Genomic DNA, 20,226 nt, shown 5'->3' on the forward strand with positions numbered 1-20,226 from the left:
CATAGTAAACGCGGTGCGGTGCGGTGCAATGCGATGCGGAGCGTTGAATTGGAGTTCATCGCATGCTATGACATACTAATCGACTCAGATGGCGCATTTTTTTGACGAGCTTTTCAGCTAATGTCCTCGACCTAACAGAAACATACAAACCAAGCTGCCTGGGAAAAATCGACATTGCAAATATATGAAAGTCGGGGGCATTTTTATATTGCAAGTAAGGTGAGTGATACGATTAATTCTGACAAATGAAATTTAAATTTGGAACTCTAATGTTGGTTGCTTCGTGAAATTTCATATCAATGGTCAATCGTGTATTGTGAAAAATTTAGCACAAGATTGCTGCCTTTTCTGGCCAAACTTAGCGAGTTATCACTATTCAAATTCGACTAAGCAGTGGTACAATGACAAAGGATTTCCTTCGGTTCCCGAATAATGTCACCCAACCAAAACCCCGAATGTAAAACCGATGGAGAAGGGAAACCAAAAAAGAAGGGTAGGACTGCAAGTAACAAATTGCATTTGTTACAGCCAACAAGTAAGAAATTGAAAGGAAACCAACATCACATAAAGAAGAATAATAGCTCTTTGGTCCCGGCAATGTACGGTGTCCAAACTGAACGTCTGGGAAAATCTGCCCAAATTACACTTGGAATTCCTTTCCAATTCTTTCTTCCCATGCAAAAGTATATTTCCAGTAATGATATCCCAAGGGTAGTAAATTATTCTGTTACCATCGTCTTCGAAATTTATGTTCATTATTCCCGAAAACCGAAACCAACAATTTCGTCCCTAATTAACCTGCACATCCCAACACGCGTCGTAAGACGTAATTACTTCGCTCGCGCGGCAAGCTAAATGCAGCCTCCCGTAACTTCTGTTTGTCGTAAGGTAAACGGAGCATGCACCCGCGAAAGCACACAGGAGAGCCAAGCGAGAGCGTACAAACCTACTACCTGGTGTATACTACTGTCAAGTTCAAGCGGCAAGATGAAAATAAACGGCAAGTCATACACACGAATACTCACCGCCCCCCAAAACAAGCGCGAGTACACATCCGCGTGAGAGAGAACCGCAGGCTGTACTGCAGTTGGCGTTGTGTACAACCTCTCGCCCAGCTGACTGATACCGGGCAGCACCAACGCGCGACGGCGGCAGCTTTTCTACTAGCGCTGCCGGTAATGATCGTGATCGCGGCTCAGTTCGACTCAGACAGTCTTTTGGCGTCGTCGATGTTTGACCGAAGAAGGCGCGCGCGCAAACTCACGTTGCAATAACAACAATAACGATCGATCGCGGTATAGTTTTGGTTCTACCCGATTGCGGGATTCCCTTCGAGACGATTCACCATTCATCAAGTGAGGATATTAGGATCGCTACCTTTCCCCTGCATGACTTGGGCGATCCGCATCACAACTTATAGCGATAGTCACAGCAAGCTTGGATGTGTACTCGGATGAAAAACCAGCTTCAAGTGCAATGGCCAGAATAAGCGTTTAGTGCGATTGAAGTGAAAAATAATTACAGTGCAATCTGGTTGCGCCATCTGTGGATTGTCGAGATTCTTTTCGCTATGGGACAACATGGCGTTCCTATGACCAGGATAATCGTGAGTGTGTTTATGAGTAAAGGAAACAACTTTTGTAGAATTGTTCGACATCAACGCAGTGGCTAGTGTATGGTGCACGTGAATGCTAAAGTACCGTTATACCAGGTGAACGATAGTGTATGATCAACAGTTTGCTACAATCTCAGTCGCAGGTCCAGTTATCGATTACACGATGTTGGACACAGGCAGAAAAACCAGGTGAGAAACTGCGCAAGTTTTCTTCCAGTTCGATGATTGTTTCGCGATGAATTTCATTGAGTATTGAAAATCAAATTCCTACGGTTCAATGCAGCTCTAATAACATTCGGAGGAAGTATCCACAATCGTCTCGGCGATAAATTCGTCTAATGCACAATGTGTCATAACGCTAGAGCTAATCGACTTATTTCGGGGTTTCAGATATGTGAAAGATCTTGCCAGAAATGATGTGAATAGACTGGCCATTTGCACTTTACTGTTTTGTTCAGGCGCGAAACATTCAAAAAAAGAAAACACCAGTGTTTCATAGTAGTCTTTTACAGAACTAACAACGATTTCGCATGAATTCCAACAAATTTATAATTCGTAGCGTATCCTTAGTTCAATTCAAATGAACTTTTCGGTATACTTTCGACCGAATTACAGTGTGTGGAAAATTATACCTCGCTCCATGCAGAGAAACTCTTGTAGTGTTTGTTAGCTACATCTACTCTTCATACGATCACTCCTCGTATGTTCTCGCTTCGGTTTTGATCTGGTAAATAAGCTGGCTAGTCCAGCATCTGAAGCCCCTGTTCAATAAACCATGTCAAGGGCTTTCGATTTTTGTGAACTGATGTGTTATCCTGTTGGAATACCGAATCATCACGATGGATTCGGTGCAAAAATGACAGTAAGTGATTCTGAAACACTCCGTTGTACTCCTGACTATTCATTCCTCTCTAAGAAAGCTTATCGAGTACTTTTTGAAACATTGGTTACTCTATTTTCGTTCCAAAAGTTTTCGTCCCAGCTTAAAACATATTTTCGAAAAAAAAATTACCTACCCGGTAAACTTCATTCAAGATCTCAATGAAAAAGATTTTAGTATTTTAGTTTTATTTAAAGTGTCCATATAATCTATAGAAATTTTGAAAGTAATGAAAAATTGATGAAATCTTAAAGATTTAAAAAAAAAATAACTTAATGAATGGTTCATTTCTTCATTAATTTGACGAATAAGTGGAATAGCACACAAGGTCTCGACGGAATTATTCGAACTCGAAGGTGCAGAAGGAATTATCCGATTTAGGGCAATCTTTATTCTATCATATTTTCTGTATCAAACAATTATTCGATGTAACGGAGAAACATATTATTTGCAAGTGATAGAAAAATCTTGAACGAGAATTGTATCTGAAAATAATCTGACATTATAATGACGAGTTTTGGTAGAAGTCCTAGGGAATCTATATAAGTAAAAATGATTCGGTGTCCGTTCCTCGCGATTTAACTCAAGAACGGAGCAACGGATTTGAACAGTCAGTATCAGGATTGAAGTGTTTCAGCCCGCGTTAGGTGTATATGCCAAGAAAGAAATTATATACTGCGAATATAGATCGCGCTCAGAAAAATGATTTTCGGGAAATGTGAGTGTTCGATATTATTTAAATCAGAAAAGCAGATGTGGGCGGGACGAAGTTTGCCGGGTCAACTAGTAATTTATAATTCAGTTTTTACCCTTGACGTATGTGCCGGTATAGTAAGTTGATAATGGCATAAAATGGGTTAATAACCGTTTGATTACAGTGACCCAAATAATAATGTGATAATGTATTGAAGAATGCTCGCGTAACTTTTGAAATGGTCCTATGTAACATTCACATCAACTCGAGAAAAATGAAGTTGAAGACCGGAACATTGGTCCGCGAATTGTTTCAAAAGGAATCGATCTTTATCACTACTTTTACCACTAACAGTCAAAAAACTCAAAATTCGCATCTGTACATTGGACATTTTTGTATCGGCGATAAGAAGGTGAAGGATAGATACTTGAACGATTGTTTTTGCAATGCATTCAATGATTGAGAACTAATAGTGTGCATCTATTAACTCGATTTGTTTACATTTGTTACTTAGGACCTTTTCGAAAGTTACGCGAGAATGTTTTCCCCGTGTTGATTGTTCATTCTGAAAACAAAGAGAGGGTTTTGAAGCCAGAATCGTATTTTTTATTTTTCAAAATCGAAATCGATATTTTTACCTAGGTCACACTGTAGGATTCTGGTAATGAAAATAATAAAAGAAAAGATGTTTATATAAAAATTTAAATAACGAGCAATAAATTGAAAATACAGCTTTTGTTAGTAACACATTCTCGTTCGGCACACAAAAAACTATAAGTGGTTCGTCATCTAGCGCTGCGCTCTGGCAGCGGAAGTAGGTTCCAGCTTCCGCAAAAGATATTGTCGGATTACACTTCAAGAATTCATTAGACCTGAAGCATCATTCGCTTCTACTTATAGAACAGATGACGAAAGCCATTCTTCTTGGATGGCACTTTTGTCTTCTCATCGTAGGTATTACTTGCGTCATTTTTATTAGTAGTACTTAGTTAAGATTTCTATGCCGAAAACACGCCTTAAATTTGTGGCAAGCTCTAGAGTACTCGTGACCACAGTTCAAGACGGAAGAAATTTCTTTGACGAAAAATCTCCCGGTCAGAACGGGTATCGAACCCGAACCCCCGGTATGATAATGTGTGAGGCTAACCACACGGACTCGAGAGCACTTACGGAAGATCATTACGCTCAGCCATCCGTTGGACCGTTTCTCCAGCAGCGATAAAAGTCCTGAGAATCCCAACACTGCCCGAAGCTGCTCTGATGGGCAACCCACTCTGTCCACGGCTGCTTTAGCCTTATTTAACTGATCCTTCTTCCATTACACTCTCGACGATGTCGATGATGTCGTGAACAAATCGTAGACGTAGACGTAGGACTACACCAAGGACAGTCAATTCGAATATATTATTTTATTGACGTAGGATTACGTCTAAGCTTTCAATACAATGTTTCCGTTGGAAAAAATTAAAAATTGTGAACGTTTATATCTCTACAATTAATGGATGGATTATGATTCCAAATACATAAATTGAAAGAAAATATCCCCCGCTATGTTCTTGCCTAAGACTTATATAGTGGAAATAGTAAAACAAATAAACAAGTTTATTCGCTCGCACTCTCTCACAACGCAACGAGTAGTATTTATCAAGGCTGGATGCGAACAGGCCGAAAAAAATTAAAGTCCCTATTGTTTATTGTTTATTGTTTATATCAACAGACCTCCAAGGTCTCAATGATTTCAACTTAACCTAATTAAACTTAAGAATCGCTGCTTTAACATGCTTCTGGAGGAATTGAGGTCAAATACGGGAGCAACCGTATTGAAGGTGCGCTGTAGTCCCGTCATTCCGGAATGCATGCCGTAGTTCGATCACTGAGGTAACATTCGCATGAACGGTGTATATCTCAGACGTCGTGGAGGAACATTGAAGTTCAGTTTTTCCAGGAGTTGTGGGCAATCGATGCGGTTGGTTATGAGATCAACAACAAACAATGACCTCGCTAGATTTCGTCTGGTATGTAGAGAGTCCAGATTGATCAGCAAGCTGCGACTCTCGTAGCTTGGAAACAGCGACTCTCGTAGCAAACCGTCGTTGCACTGATTCGCGTCGCCCTGTTCTGAAAGCACGGATTCCAGATGACGCTTCCATACTCCAGGGTTGGACGAACCAGAGCGCAATACAGCGATTTGAGACAGTAGACATCGGTGAAACTTTTGGAGACTCTAAAGATGATACCCAAATTTCTTGATACCTTACCAACGATGTGTGAAATGTGTTGCTTAAATTCCAATTTTGCATCTAAAACCACTCTAAGATCTTTAATCTCCGTTCTCCGTTCAATTTTGACATCAGATAGGGTATAATTGTGCATAATTAGCTCCTTCTTTCTACCGAAGGTAGCCGTCGTACACTTGGAAGGGTTGATTGACATACAATTGACAGAACACCAAGAAGCGAATGTATCCAACTGCCGTTGGAGAAAGATAGCATCTAATGTATTCAAGACCACATCATCATCATCGTTATCAAAACATCCCCGGCGAATGGACGTTTAAATGCAATGCCCCCATAAAATGAACCAAGAAAAAGACGAAGCCAAAATGAAGCAATTGAAGGAATTGAAATATTGTGTGGAAATAAAATAAAAACTCATCAGAATTCAATGACCAGTGAATTAATTAATTTTTCGGATCAATTCCTTCACGCACAAGTCATATTATCATTTGAAAAATTCGAATGAAAATAAAACAATATATTTAAATTGACAATCCTTGGTCCTTGGTATATAGTCCTACAGCTCTCGTGTTATGTCTCCGACATCACCCAGTCGTCTTTTATTATTCGTTCTAATTTATGAAATGATAACATGACTGATATGTGAAGTAATCTACCCGGAAAAAAACTAATTGGCGGAAAAAATCGTTGATGCTTGTGTTGCCGGATCATAACTTCAGTGCTGTCTAGATGGTATTCCTGGCTGATGGCTTTTGCCATTTTTGCATTACTGGTTTCGAATTACGTTGCATTCTGATAAGTTTTTATTTTATTTCTAAGCTTTGTACTTTAACGTTTATTTACCGGAATGTTTTGGTGATGTTATCTAGAATTAAACTTTCCATTCACTATCCTTGCAAAGGACTGTTGCCTGTAGGAGATTATTTTGGACGTCTCGACACCACTGCCTATTGTTTGCTAGTTGAACGACTGTTGAATCAATATTCTGGAATGATATCCAGTGATGGGGAATACAGAGCCTAACCATCAGCTCGTTCTCTTCCAAAATTCAATTATCGGACAAATAGTGTACTTTAGACTGAGTCTTATTCAAGAAAATTCGAAGATTCATCTTTTCCTTTCGATTATTTCATAGCTCGATTCAAAAAGTATATTATTTGTCATATATGCGTAGATATCTTCAATTGATTGATGGAAACATCTCTGCGATCTGTCAGTTATAAGCGCTGCGAATAACAAAAACTAAATATATAGTTCATTATTTTGCTTCTTATTCACATTTCTGTACAGTGTAGATGTAATGTAATTAAATAAAATGGTTGCACTGAGCGGCATAATCCATTCTCAAAGAAGCGAAGCAATAGAAATTTTTTAACTTTACTCTCACTCTGTATTTAACGTAGTTAACTTGCAATGCCATCATTCCCAAAGAATAAATTCTCAAGATATCATAAGCAGCACCGCAGAACGGCAACAAAAAATCCGAACCGAATCAGTTGAGGTGATAGTAACCGCAGCGGAACAAATTTTCACTTTCAGTTTTCAATCGAAGAACACAGCTCTCACTGCAGTAAAATACCTTCCTCAGCCACTTTTAACGTGGAAACAATACACGAATCCTCGAAATTGAAACGATCGGTCGAGAAAAAAAATCGCTCTTCCGGCAAAAAAATATACAAACCAATTTTTCGGATATTATTTTAGAATACATCGAACGTTTTGCAATAACTATTAGGCGACATTAGGGGTCGTGCACAAATTACGTAACGCTAAAAATCCGGATTTTGGACCCCCTCCCCCACTACGTAACGTAATTTCCTATCTCTAATACACAGAAAGTAACGCAACCTCGACCCACCTCCCCCCCCCCTTATCGCGTTACGTAATTTGTGCACGACGCCTTACTCGATCAACATTCGTGTCAAACGAAACCAGAGCTTGCAGAATCGTTAAGAGTAACTCAACAAGCTATTTCTGAACCGTTTGCCATTCGTTCCGAACGATGCAAAACGCTTTTAATGGAATACGCTTTACTTCAGAACAGGGTATCAAAAATTGCCTGGATTCAAAAGATAAACCCGCTTTTCACGACAGAATCCGCGAATTGCCAGAAAGATGGCAAGCGATGACCAATACTTTGAATAATGTATTTAATCTTTTTATTATTCAAATAAATGTGTTTTCCATGCAAAAAAAACAGGAAGTGGGTTATATCTATGGTATAACCGCAAGGGTGACGTAGGACTATCGTTGATTTAGAGATCATTTGTTTGAAGTTGAATCTGAATTCATTCTGAATGAATGAATATTTGGAGAACTTCGAAAACGAGAGCGTTACGTTGGAGCCACAAGGTTTTATGCATCCAATATTGGATACGGAAATATCCTACTGATGGGGAAGAATAATCTTCAGAAGCTATCCTGTTGATTGCGATTGATTGAAAAATCACAAAACCAAATGTATTTGGTCACAGTGTTTCATGGATAGAAAACATTAAAATAAACTCTTTCACATGAATGTAATTTTAAATTCCCAGAGGAACTGGCAGATTATTTTCAGTAACGATTAGATATTTCCACATTTTCCTCGATACTGGAAGCCCACCAGTGGTTAATGCTAACTCGATAACCATCTGTTAATAGCACTTGATTGAAACATATTTGGTCACAGTGTTACATGGATAGAAAACATTCAATTAAACTCTTTCACATGAATATATTTTGAAAATTCCCAGAGGAACTGGCAGATTATTTTCCAGCAATGATTAGATCTTTCCGGAACTTTCCCGATGCTAAATGGCATCCTAACGGAAAGAGTTCTGCGCGTGTATGTGTCGATCCTTCGCCGTCCACCTCCTCCAGCACGTTAGGCAACGATGTTGTCTTGTCGATGTCCTCACGAAAAATGAATGTGTCTCACCACCAGAATATCGCTTAAGTATGCTTTTTGTGTGTGATTGAATCGAGAGAAGGTGTGGTTTACGATGGCAATTTGGAAGGCAAACTAGAGGGGAATGAACTCTCTGAGCTCGGAACTTTCGGCGACTGAGCAATAATCGATTGCGGGCGCATACAATATTGGATACGGAAATATCCTACTGATGGAGAAGAATAATCTTCTGAAGCTATCCTGTTAATTGCGATTGATTGAAAAACCACAAAACCAAATGTATTTGGTCACAGTGTTACATGGATAGAAAACATTCAATTAAACTCTTTCACATGAATATATTTTGAAAATTCCCAAAGGAACTGGCAGATTATTTTCAGTAACGATTAGATATTTCCACATTTTCCTCGATACTGGAAGCCCACCAGTGGTTAATGCCAACTCGATAACCACCTGTTAATAGCACTTGATTGAAACATATTTGGTCACAGTGTAACATGGATAGAAAACATTCAATTAAACTCTTTCACATGAATATATTTTGAAAATTCCCAGAGGAACTGGCAGATTATTTTCCAGCAATGATTAGATCTTTCCGGAACTTTCTCGATGCTGAATGGCATCCTAACGGAAAGAGTTCTGCGCGTGTATGTGTCGATCCTTCGCCGTCCACCTCCTCCAGCACGTTAGGCAACGATGTTGTCTTGTCGATGTCCTCACGAAAAATGAATGTGTCTCACCACCAGAATATCGCTGAGGTATGCTTTTTGTGTGTGATTGAATCGAGAGAAGGTGTGGTTTACGATGGCAATTTGGAAGGCAAACTAGAGGGGAATGAACTCTCTGAGCTCGGAACTTTCGGCGACTGAGCAATAATCGATTGCGGGCGCATACAATATTGGATACGGAAATATCCTACTGATGGGGAAGAATAATCTTCTGAAGCTATCCTGTTAATTGCGATTGATTGAAAAACCACAAAACCAAATCTATTTGGTCACAGTGTTACATGGATAGAAAACATTCAATTAAACTCTTTCACATGAATATATTTTGAAAATTCCCAAAGGAACTGGCAGATTATTTTCAGTAACGATTAGATATTTCCACATTTTCCTCGATACTGGAAGCCCACCAGTGGTTAATGCCAACTCGATAACCACCTGTTAATAGCACTTGATTGAAACATATTTGGTCACAGTGTAACATGGATAGAAAACATTCAATTAAACTCTTTCACATGAATATATTTTGAAAATTCCCAAAGGAACTGGCAGATTATTTTCAGTAACGATTAGATATTTCCACATTTTCCTCGATACTGGAAGCCCACCAGTGGTTAATGCCAACTCGATAACCACCTGTTAATAGCCGCGCGTGTATGTGTGTGTAGCGATGTCTTCCCAGGGAACCGTTTGTGGCATCACTCTCCTCCTGATAGATTCCCTTCTGGCCTAGGGTGCACAAACAGGCTCTTGGTGACACCGTTCATCCGCGCTTTCATGATAAATAAAGAGCTTCACCGCAACAGCGACAACATGCTCCAATCGCTGTTCAATTAGAACTGAGTGGATTTCCGAGCGCCGCTCGCTTATATACCGATTGGTGATTTCAATAGCCTGTTTTGAAAGCAATTTTAAGACTATTGAAACAAGTTTTTGGATCAAAAAGTAATAAGTATATAACGCGTAGACATTTTATCTTTCGAATGAAGTGTTTATCATACCATTTCGTTCAGTTGTTTAGGAGCTATTAACGCTCAAAATCTCGGTCTCCGGCGTAACGCTTTCGTTTTCGAAACTTTGATTTTACACCCCGGTATAGAAATGAAAGACGTAGTCCTACGTCAAAAACGGAGCGAATTGCGTTGCACGGCCAATAAAAACATATGGAGCTCTAATTTCTTTGCTTTACAACGATGTAAACAAACAACGGTGATTTGCCAAAAGACTGCCAATTTTAGAGGTTTATTCAGAAACATAATCGGCACAATTTTGAAGGACTAGAACAACTTAAAAATAAAAACCTAGCCGACTGGTCGATTATTATTAACCAAACAGATTTGCATACTCATCGGCTAGCTTCACCCTCATTAACTGAGCCCTTCAATCACATAGCTCTGCAATTAGCACATCTAATCGTTTCGTTCCACTCCGGCATTCCAACGCGATGCAACCTTGCAGTAGAGAACACGTCAGAAACCTCAACACTGTAAAGATGCAAAGCGCACAATTCCGGTGTAAAACTTCCTTCCAAAATACCCCCCAAGGATGAGTGTGACTTGCAATGGTAGACCAAAACAACTCTTCGATGAGTGTTGATTACATCCCATTGCGATGTGGTTTTTTTTCTCTTCCGATCATTCCTTACCTCGCTATGGCCAATGATGGTCACAAAATTGAGGGTCAAAGCACTCCATTAGATAATTGTTCATCCATTGGTACGCGGTGGTCCACTCCACCGAAGTATCCGCTAAATTTCGCTCCGATTCCATACGCCGCGCGGATGCTGTAAGAGTTAACGAACGGAACCGTGTGAACCACGCAACGCTGTGGTGGGGGGAGGGGGAGAATCGACAAAAGCAGTGGTCGTTGACTGTGTCGATTTTCGCTCGCGCTCGAGAGCCAGCGTTCGGAAGCGTTGTAAGCTGAAAGAGCCGTGAAAAGCTTTGGCTCGGATGCGCTTAAGAGTGATGCTGTGGAGTTATTTTTTGTTTTGTTGCTTCTGATGATGTTCACCCAAAGATGCCGATGGCGCCCCAATGGCTGAGACGAGCAAAATGGGAATTTTCTTTAGCGATGATCAGCGGGATTTTGTTTACCTTTATATGCTTCGAGGTGTGTGCATTTTTTTGACGAAGTATTGCTCGACAGATATTCGTATCACAAGGATATCATAAAATAATAACCGTTTGCAGACGTTCGTCACGTCGCACAGCACACGTAACGGCTGCCACGTTCCAATCAGGTTGTGAGAACATGTTGACATAGCTTTAAAATTTAAAGCGCCACATGCTCCATCCCATATCTGCCTGTTTAATATTTCATTCCAGCTGCACTCGCTCTCTGCTCTACATCTGATTTCAATTTCTAAACAGCGTCAGAACTGAGCTGCTGAATGGATGACGACAACGGGGGCAAAGTCTTGCTTCAAGCTAGCGGGGAGAAGTCCAGTTTCTAGCATGCGAATGCCACCCACTCCTGGGTGAATTACTGCGTTGCAGCGCCATGCTTCATTTTTTTATTCCGTTGTTCTTATCGCCCACGCGTTGGAATAAAAAATGTACTTTTCTGCTGACGTCCGAAGGTAGTCAATTAATGCAGAATAACTCACGCGCTGTGCCATTCCCGATGGGGAAAAATAAAAAGGAATCTGAATAATCCGGGAGTGTTTTTCGTCCAACGTAATCGTAACTTCGTAACAAAAGCAACCGCTACCGAACAATGTCCTTGAAATTGTTCGAAGCTCGATAATAATCATCGTTGCACAATGTGTGCGTGTTTCGTTGGAAGCGAACGCGATATTATGGAGGCTTATATTGCATTCGTCGTTTGTCAGTTAGTAATCGGTCGGTCTAATTAAAACGTCTAGAGCCGGGTAGATCTCGGAAATGTGCGATACAAAGGACCTGCCTGATGTGTGCACCTTTGAAAATACATACTTCCGATGGCTCGCAGCGAACAATGCTAAATAGAGCGCAATTAGAAGTTAAAGTATATGCGGAAACGCAAACCATCCATTTTGTGGTGTTTGATGGGTGTGGCTCTTTGTGTGCTTTGAATACTCAAAACATGTTTGTTGCTTTCAGCAAAAACGAATTCAAATTTTAACAACTCCAATCGGGTCATCATATATTTGATACGAAGTTATACAATTCCTACAATAAATATATAAATGAACAAGGATTAGACATCTTATACTAATTCTGGCTAAAAGTTTCCGCAAACTGGCAGGAGTAGCACAACAGAATCTGTGCTTCTATTTAATAGTATTACTGTACATTAAACTCTGTTTATCTAGCTTCAATTCACTTCTATCACCTCTAATTTCAAGCTCCAGAAATATCGCAGAAAATCGATTTCAATTCTTAATCAATTTATAATCTGTAACTCAAATTTACCATATAAATTTTACGTTTAGTATTAACAAATTTCATTTTTAGTTCTTACCAATAGCAATTAAGATAATAGAATATAGAGCTTTTGCATAGATTATACAAACTGTCAAACTCTATACAGAAAAGCTATGTCAATAAATATAAATGCGTTGGACTGAAGATAACGTAGAATGAAGGGATTCGTCAGTCATGTCATTTCTGGTAATTTCACACTAAACCTACAGGAGCGGTTAAATGACCACTTCTGCAACTTCTATCAAAATGAAATTTTACTTTCTATATTTTCTCACTTACTACACGACCTTTCCTATTTTATAAAGCTACTAATTTTTCAATCTCTATCTCCCTTCTTTGTTTCCTGATAATGTACACTAGCGTTGTGTTAATAGCTCCTAAATAATCGAACGAAAAAGTATGATAAACAATCCAATCGAAAGATAAAATATCTACGCGTTATATATTTGTTACTTTTTGATCCAAAAACTCGTTTCAATAGCCTTAAAATTGCTTTCAAAACAGGCGATTAAAATCATATAAGCGAGCGCCGCTCGGAAATCCGCTCAGTTCTAATTGAACAGCGATTGGAGCATGTTGTCGCTGTTGCGGTGAAGCTAACTTCGTCTATAATGAAAGCGCTGATGAACGGTGTCACCAAGAGCCTGTTTGTGCACCTTAGGCCAGAAGGGAATCCATCAGGAGGAGAGTAATGCCTCAAACGGTTCCGCTTGAGACATCGGAGCAGCCACCACAAACACACATACACACGCGGAACTATTTTCGTTTGGTTGCCATCCAGCATCGAGAAGATTTCGGAAAGATGTCATCGTTGCTGAAAAATAATCTACCACTTCCCCTTTTTTTATTTTTTTATTAATTCGTTTATTTTTACAGGCTCAGTTACTTAAGTTTAAAGGAGCCGAATTCTTAAATATAATTTTAAAACTATATATATATATATAAACAATTTTCTTACATCTATGGTTAGTAAGGTGGAAAACCGATTACTCGCGGTGTACTCGAGTTTAGGAGGGTGACATATTTTTAGGAGAAGAATGGGATATAAGGAAATTGTAACAATGTTGATGAACACTTGTTACGAGACATTTAATATAATTTATTTTGCGTTATCTTTTCGTCTCGCTCTCTCTCATCATTCGCATGGAAATGCGGAGCTCAGCGCCGCCATCATGCGTGTAACGCTGATCAAATGCTATATAAGTAGCTTGTTGCATGCACACACTAATTCAAACACACACGCACACACACATTCAGCATGCTCACTCACCTTAAAACGCCGTACGTGGCGTCAGCGTCCTTTGTTCTTCAGCGTCGCCTATTCCTTCTGCCAACCGGAAGCCGCCTCGTGTGATGAATGATGTGATGGCCCGTGCACCGCGAGCACGTGGAATTCTTCCTTGTGGATTGGCGAAACACAGCCAAAGCCAAATTCACTGTGATATTGTCAATACGGTGAAATTATGACACAACGCGCGACTTTCACGACGCGATCGGGTCACGCCAGCGAGTTCGCGCATTCGGTAGCGGCTTTAACAAGAATATTAACGCGATCTAAATAAACGCACATACTCCCACGCACCGCACTTCTGACCAATACGAAAGTGGTCTTATGTTTATAACCACGTTTTTCCACAACACTCAGCTCGCGCCACTGCCGGACAGCCACAATTCAGCAGCAATGGCGAAAATCCGGTCGGCCTCGCGAAATAGCCGTATCCACTCATCAATTTCTTCACTACCGCACCAGAACCGCAGGCATTTAGCAACCCGCAACGATGGCGGAAATTCGGTCGGCCTCGCCAGACAGCCGTATCCGCTTATGATTTTCCTTCAGGCCGCACCACACAAAACCCAACCGGCCACATCCGTAGTCAAACACCGCGGAAAAGAAACACGACCGCGACCGTGCAAAGAAAAACTCCCGAATCATCTGCTCCTATTGTGATCTCAATCACACCACCATGCGGGTACCAAAAACTTTTCACGCTTCGAGCGCGACGGAGCACTCAACCGTACTTGTTGGCGGTACAATTACTTCTGCCTTTACTTCGTGTGGCGATCCGTGGCTTGGTTTTCGATGGCTCATGTATTGGTGATCAGTGTGGCGATAACCAATATTACTTCGTCACGACGTTCAGCAGTGCTACTTCCGCCAGCGAATCTCTCCCGCAACCGAGATATGATGTTGTGTGAGCGAGCGTTAAAGTGTTGCGTGTGCTAAGTGTTGCAAGCTACAGCAATGTGACTTAATAATGTAACACACTCATTTCATAAATCTTACCACTTCCCCTTGGAATTCAAAAATACATTCATGCGAAAGAGTTTATTTTAAAATTTTCTATCCATATAACACTGCGACCAAAACCATTTGGTTTTGTGATTCTTCAATCAAGTGCAATAAACAGGTGGTTATCGAGTTGGCATTAACCACTGGTGGGCTTCGAGTATCGAGGAGAATCTGGGAAAATGTATCGTTGCTGAATAATAATCTGCCAGTTCCCCTGGGAATTGAAAAAAACATTCAAGCGAAAGAGTTTATTTTTTTATTTTTTTTTAAATTTAATCTTCTCTGTCCATATAATACTGCGACCAAATACATTTGATTTTGTGATTTGTCAATCAAGTGCAGTTAGCAGGAAAACTTCTGAAGATTATTCTTCCCCATCAGTAGAATATTTTCGTATCCAATATTGGATGCATAAAACCATGTGCCTCCAACGTAATGCTCTCGTTTTCGAAGTCCCCCAAATATTCATTTATTCATTAATTCAGAATGGATTCAGATTCAAATTCAAACAAATGATCACTGAATCAACGACAGTCCTACGTCATCCTTGCGGTTATACCACAGATATAACCCACTTCCTGTTTTTTCTCTAATTCTGAAGACGAATGTGAAGAGAAGAAATATCAACTGTCGAGATATAGGAACAGATAATTGTCAAAATAATCAACAAGACGTTGGACCTCGAAAATCTTCGCTTCATATTATTTTCAGAGAAATGTCCCATGAATTGGTCGGAAGAACGGACGGGTAGAAGAATGGCTAGCAAATATTACACAAAATCAAAATCTAGTCGACAGGCCTTCTAACATTTCAAATTCGATTGCTATAAATGCATGGGTTTTATGAGATTAAACAACTGAAGAGAGAACAAGAATTTTCACTTTCTACTGAATAGCTAAATTTACAGGAGCAAGAGATGAAGCCTATAGATAAAACTCCAGCAGATTCATATACGATTTCTGAAGACTTAAAAACCAGTCAAGTTGAATATTGTGAGAAAATATTTGAAAAAATGAGTGGGTTATATCTATGATTACATCCCAAAAGTGTACATACTTCTCGAATCTCGAATTTGCTTGAAACTGAGAAGTTCATTCGCTTCTAGTGTCTGCACGATTTTCCCAGGTTCCTAAGTTTAGAAGATCATGTTAGGACAGACATATCCCACTCTGCACAAAGGCAAGCGAGGACAAAAGTACTCGCAATTTGCATTTATTTGCAGAGCCCATTTCCCCAAAAACCTCGGTTTTGAAGTCTGTGTTAGGGAAACACATTTCAATCGGAACAAAAATACCCCCGATTTGTATGAATTCGCAATGCCGATTTCCCCACGCTCCATGGATTTGAAGTCTGTGTTAAAAAGCATTTCGAAAAATGCGAGATGCCCGGAATAAAAAGAACACATTCAGAAGATGATTTCACATCCGGACGGGTCAAAAACTTTTGAAAAAAAACGATGAAATTCCGGATTGTAGGATTGCCGTATTCCTTCTGTTCCATTGTTCTGTTAGACCGGACCGCAGAAACAGTTGATAGGATCATTGTTGTGTTATTTATAGCACAATAGCCCGATATCTATCGTGGCAAGAAGCAGAGCTTGTATGGATGAAGAAAGGCCAGGACTCCGACCTTGAATCGATCTCCATTACTGATGATTGTTGCGTGGACGTGGTTATTCTACAATATCACAAAGATGGTCAATTGGGGAGCCTGAAGCTCGATTCAAATTGATCATTCGTTGTCAGTAGCGTTCAGTATAAACCGTTTTTACCAGGATTGAGTAGTTAAAGTAGCTCAAACCTTCTGAGCTTGGGTAGACTGTTCTTGCGTAGACATGATATTTGTGCCTTTATCAAAGAAATTCTGAATGACGTTTATGGTGCCGATACTGTAACAGCTAGTTACATACAATTTTGGTTCCTTCGATTCCGTTCAAGCATTTTCAATGTTAAAGATGCACCTCGCACATGCAGGTTCGTCTTCGAAAATGTCGATAAAATCACAGAAATAATCGAAGTTGACCGGCATGTTAGTAGTCTTAACATCGCCCAGCAGCTCAAGATCGACCATAAAACAGTTTCAAACCATTTGGGTAAAGCTGGATTCAAAAAGAGGCTCGAGGGTGCCACACCAATTAACACCAAAAACATGATGGATCGAATTATCATCGGCGAAGCCTAGGCCAAACGGAGTGAAATCGGAGTTCCTTAAACGGACGGTTACTGAGGATGAGAAATGGGTTACATACGACAATATTGTGCGAAAACGATCGTGGTCAAAGCGTTGTGTAGCAGCTCAAACGGTGGCCAAACCAGAACTAACGGCCTAGAAGGTTCTACTGTGTATTTGGTGGTACTTGAAAGAAATCATTTGCTATGAGTTGCTTCCGTATCGCCAAACACTAAATTCATATGTCAAGGAGTGGACCGTTTGAAACCGATTGACCAGAAACGGACAATAATTCCGAAGATTTTTCGTTCAGAAAAATGAAACAAAGAATATTTTCACTATCCATTATATCATGATTTGTTTGTCTATCTTTCCACAATAAAACAAAAATTAAACGAATAGTTACGAGCTGATAAAGTAAGAGGGTTAAAAAAAAATTGTGACTTGGCGTACACAATTCCAGCCTCTCTGGTTGTTACAATAGAATATTGAGGATCATGAAAAAAATATGTATAGGGTAAGAGACCCAATTATGGAGGAGATATGTCACCAATTTGCAGAAATTTGCGAATAAATACTCTATTTTAGTTTAAAAGTACACAAAAGTATACTTTTTCTAGCAGCTTGAACTCTGTTTTTGAAGATTCTCACTGATATTTCGATGATTAATTGACTAAATTGTATAAAAACATGTTTGAAAATGTCACTTGCATGTACCCATTATGGTAATAGTGTTCCTGAAGTTTCGTAATAAGTGTACCTATTATGGTAATAGTCGGTGACACATGGAAAAAGTATTAGTAATATTCAAATAATACTTCGATACCAATTTTTAAATAAAACTATGACTCTAAATTTTATTCCTAGTATGCAATACTATGTCGTTGATTCTACACTCGACAAAAATTATGGGAACGGAGCGCGAAGTCGAAGTTCTTAAGTGATTCTAGAAACGCTGTAACTTTGTGAAAAACCAACGCATGAAGATGGGATACACATCATTTTAAAGCTTCACTTGAAGCTTCAAGTTTTGAAGTGTGATACTTGATTGCTTCAATTTTTTGGTTTGTAGGTGTAGTAGATAACAATACTGGAAAGAAAAAGAATAGATTTTTTCTGTTTTTTTTTGACGTAGGATTACGTCTTTCGGGAACATATTGGGGTACAAATTGAAAATCGAAAATCGAGCACATCGTGGAAATTGTCCAATTTCAAACGCTTATTGCTCAGTCATTTCATGATGGATTGATGAAATTTTCGCGTCAATCAATTTCGGCACTCCATAACATTTTTTTATTTTGAGGAAAATAATATATGTCATGAAACTAACTATCGAACAATTGAAACATCTCAACCCTTAGCCTAACGGAAATACCCACTTCTGATTGGTCGAAATTGACGACACATGCGTCGGGTCCCTAACAGAGACATCAAAACCGAGCTGCCTGGGAGAATTCAGCATCGCAAATACATAAAAGTAGGGGGAACTTTTGTTCCTACCAATTTAAATTTGGAACTTTAATTTCATATCAATGACCGATCGTGCATTGTGAAAAATTTAACACAAGTGTAAGTTTAAAATTGTATATGGTAGCAGTTGTGTTAAAAACGACTTGATATATGGAACGATTTATTTCAATTCTCATAAGTAGAAACCAACATAATATATAAACACTCAGAAAGTAAAAATTATAAAAGAAAATTACCTTTTCCATTTCAAATACGTTTTCTCTATATTAAAGTAACACGTTTTTACGGATGAGAAAAATTGATAATTGTGTTCGGTATTGGTAATTATCTTATATTACATTGGTGAATTTTTTTTTATTTCATCCATCCATAACACAGGAGGCATCACGTTTAGAATCACAGTGGGCGATTTTCATCATATCTCGTTCCACATTGGTATCTTCTATCTGATACGCACCATCCAACGACTGTTTAACATCATTCTGTCATCGTCACTCGGTAAACACTGATAGAGTGAACAAACAATGCCCAACAACTAAACAAAACGGCCCTTTTCAGGGCCACCAAATCATTATCAAAGAGTTTAACGATGTAATTCTTCCAACATATCCAAAATCAACAGATAGCCTAACGGAATCCTACGTCAACTATGCGGTCGTGGCTCGAACACAAACCTTCTGTGACCTTTTTTCCTTGTAGATTAACGCAGTGTTTTATTAACCAAGTCAATAGAAAATCCAATTAACCTTATCCATCAGCATTCGTTTGATTCCAAAAAATCTCATGTAGGTTATTTTACTACAGGAAAATGTTTTGATAGAATGAAAAATTTCCCTTTTTCTAATGAATACTTTTTCAATAATACGATTATTCCCAAATCAGAATGCAGTTTTGAAAATTCAATAAATTCTGTACAAGGCTAATTATTTATTATTCATTATTTTTGCTTTGATTCTAATTGACTTTCTCTTACGATAACCATATTGACCGGATAGACAGGACACCGAATGTCCGTTTCATCTCTAGATTAGACTGTTGTTATGTGCTATGTCCCGGTTGTAAAATAACTGCCGGCTCCTCATTGCTAGGTCTCTCTGCTAGCTGTCAAGAGAATTCCAAAGGCGTGAGGGTTGTGATGATGTTTTCGCTTCTCTTCAGTAACTGAACAAAGGGTATTAACCCATTCATCTAAGATTTAATTTTCAACAGAGTGGATCAAATAAATATGCTTCGATCGGACACGCATAGTGCTATTTCACAACACTACTGAGCGTTCAAAAACGCCATATGATATGCAATTGCACAGCGTGAAAACGTGAGGTACAACCGTAATAGCATAACAACCATAACATAACAACGTAAAACCATAATAGGAACATCACGCAGCTCTGCTTTTCAGCCTTGCAGTGATTTCCTAAAACCATAATAGGAACATGCATCTTTCGATATTGCGATAATTGGCAGGTAGATGTGAAATTGTACCAATTATGATAACACAAAAATACATGTTTATTTCGATAAAATCGTATAAATTGGCCGAATCACAACATCAGGAAGGGTGTAATGTTTACGTCAACACTGTGTTTGCATCAAAACAGCCACTTCACAGCATAAAAATCTCATTATATCGCATATTCCTTAGCAAAATTCTAAGAAGAAAGCATCAATGGGACACGCTATATTCAAACTAAATTTTTCAACGAAAGAACAATGTTTCGCATAGAATGAAGTACCAGAATCGACAAAGAAGAGATTTCTGATGTTTAAAAATCGTATTAGAGCCTTTAAAAATAAGATATGCTTTCTAAACTAACAAAAAACTCACTCGTATTACCATAATAGGTACTAT

At 39.1% G+C, this 20,226-nt stretch overlaps 1 protein-coding gene across 1 annotated transcript in view; it reads left to right on the forward strand.

The window, feature by feature from the left end:
• Positions 1–1,193: 1,193 nt before the first annotated feature.
• LOC129768247 (calcium release-activated calcium channel protein 1) overlaps positions 1,194–20,226 on the forward strand; it is a 108,236-nt gene continuing 89,203 nt past the window's right edge. Inside the window, exon 1 of the mRNA XM_055769752.1 lies at positions 1,194–1,804. Within this exon, the coding sequence (XP_055625727.1) occupies positions 1,779–1,804 (26 nt within the window). The 5' untranslated portion in view covers positions 1,194–1,778. The remainder of the gene's footprint in view (positions 1,805–20,226) is intronic.

The sequence above is a fragment of the Toxorhynchites rutilus genome, chromosome 2 (genome assembly GCF_029784135.1).
Source record: "Toxorhynchites rutilus septentrionalis strain SRP chromosome 2, ASM2978413v1, whole genome shotgun sequence".
Classification (NCBI taxonomy): domain Eukaryota; kingdom Metazoa; phylum Arthropoda; class Insecta; order Diptera; family Culicidae; genus Toxorhynchites; species Toxorhynchites rutilus.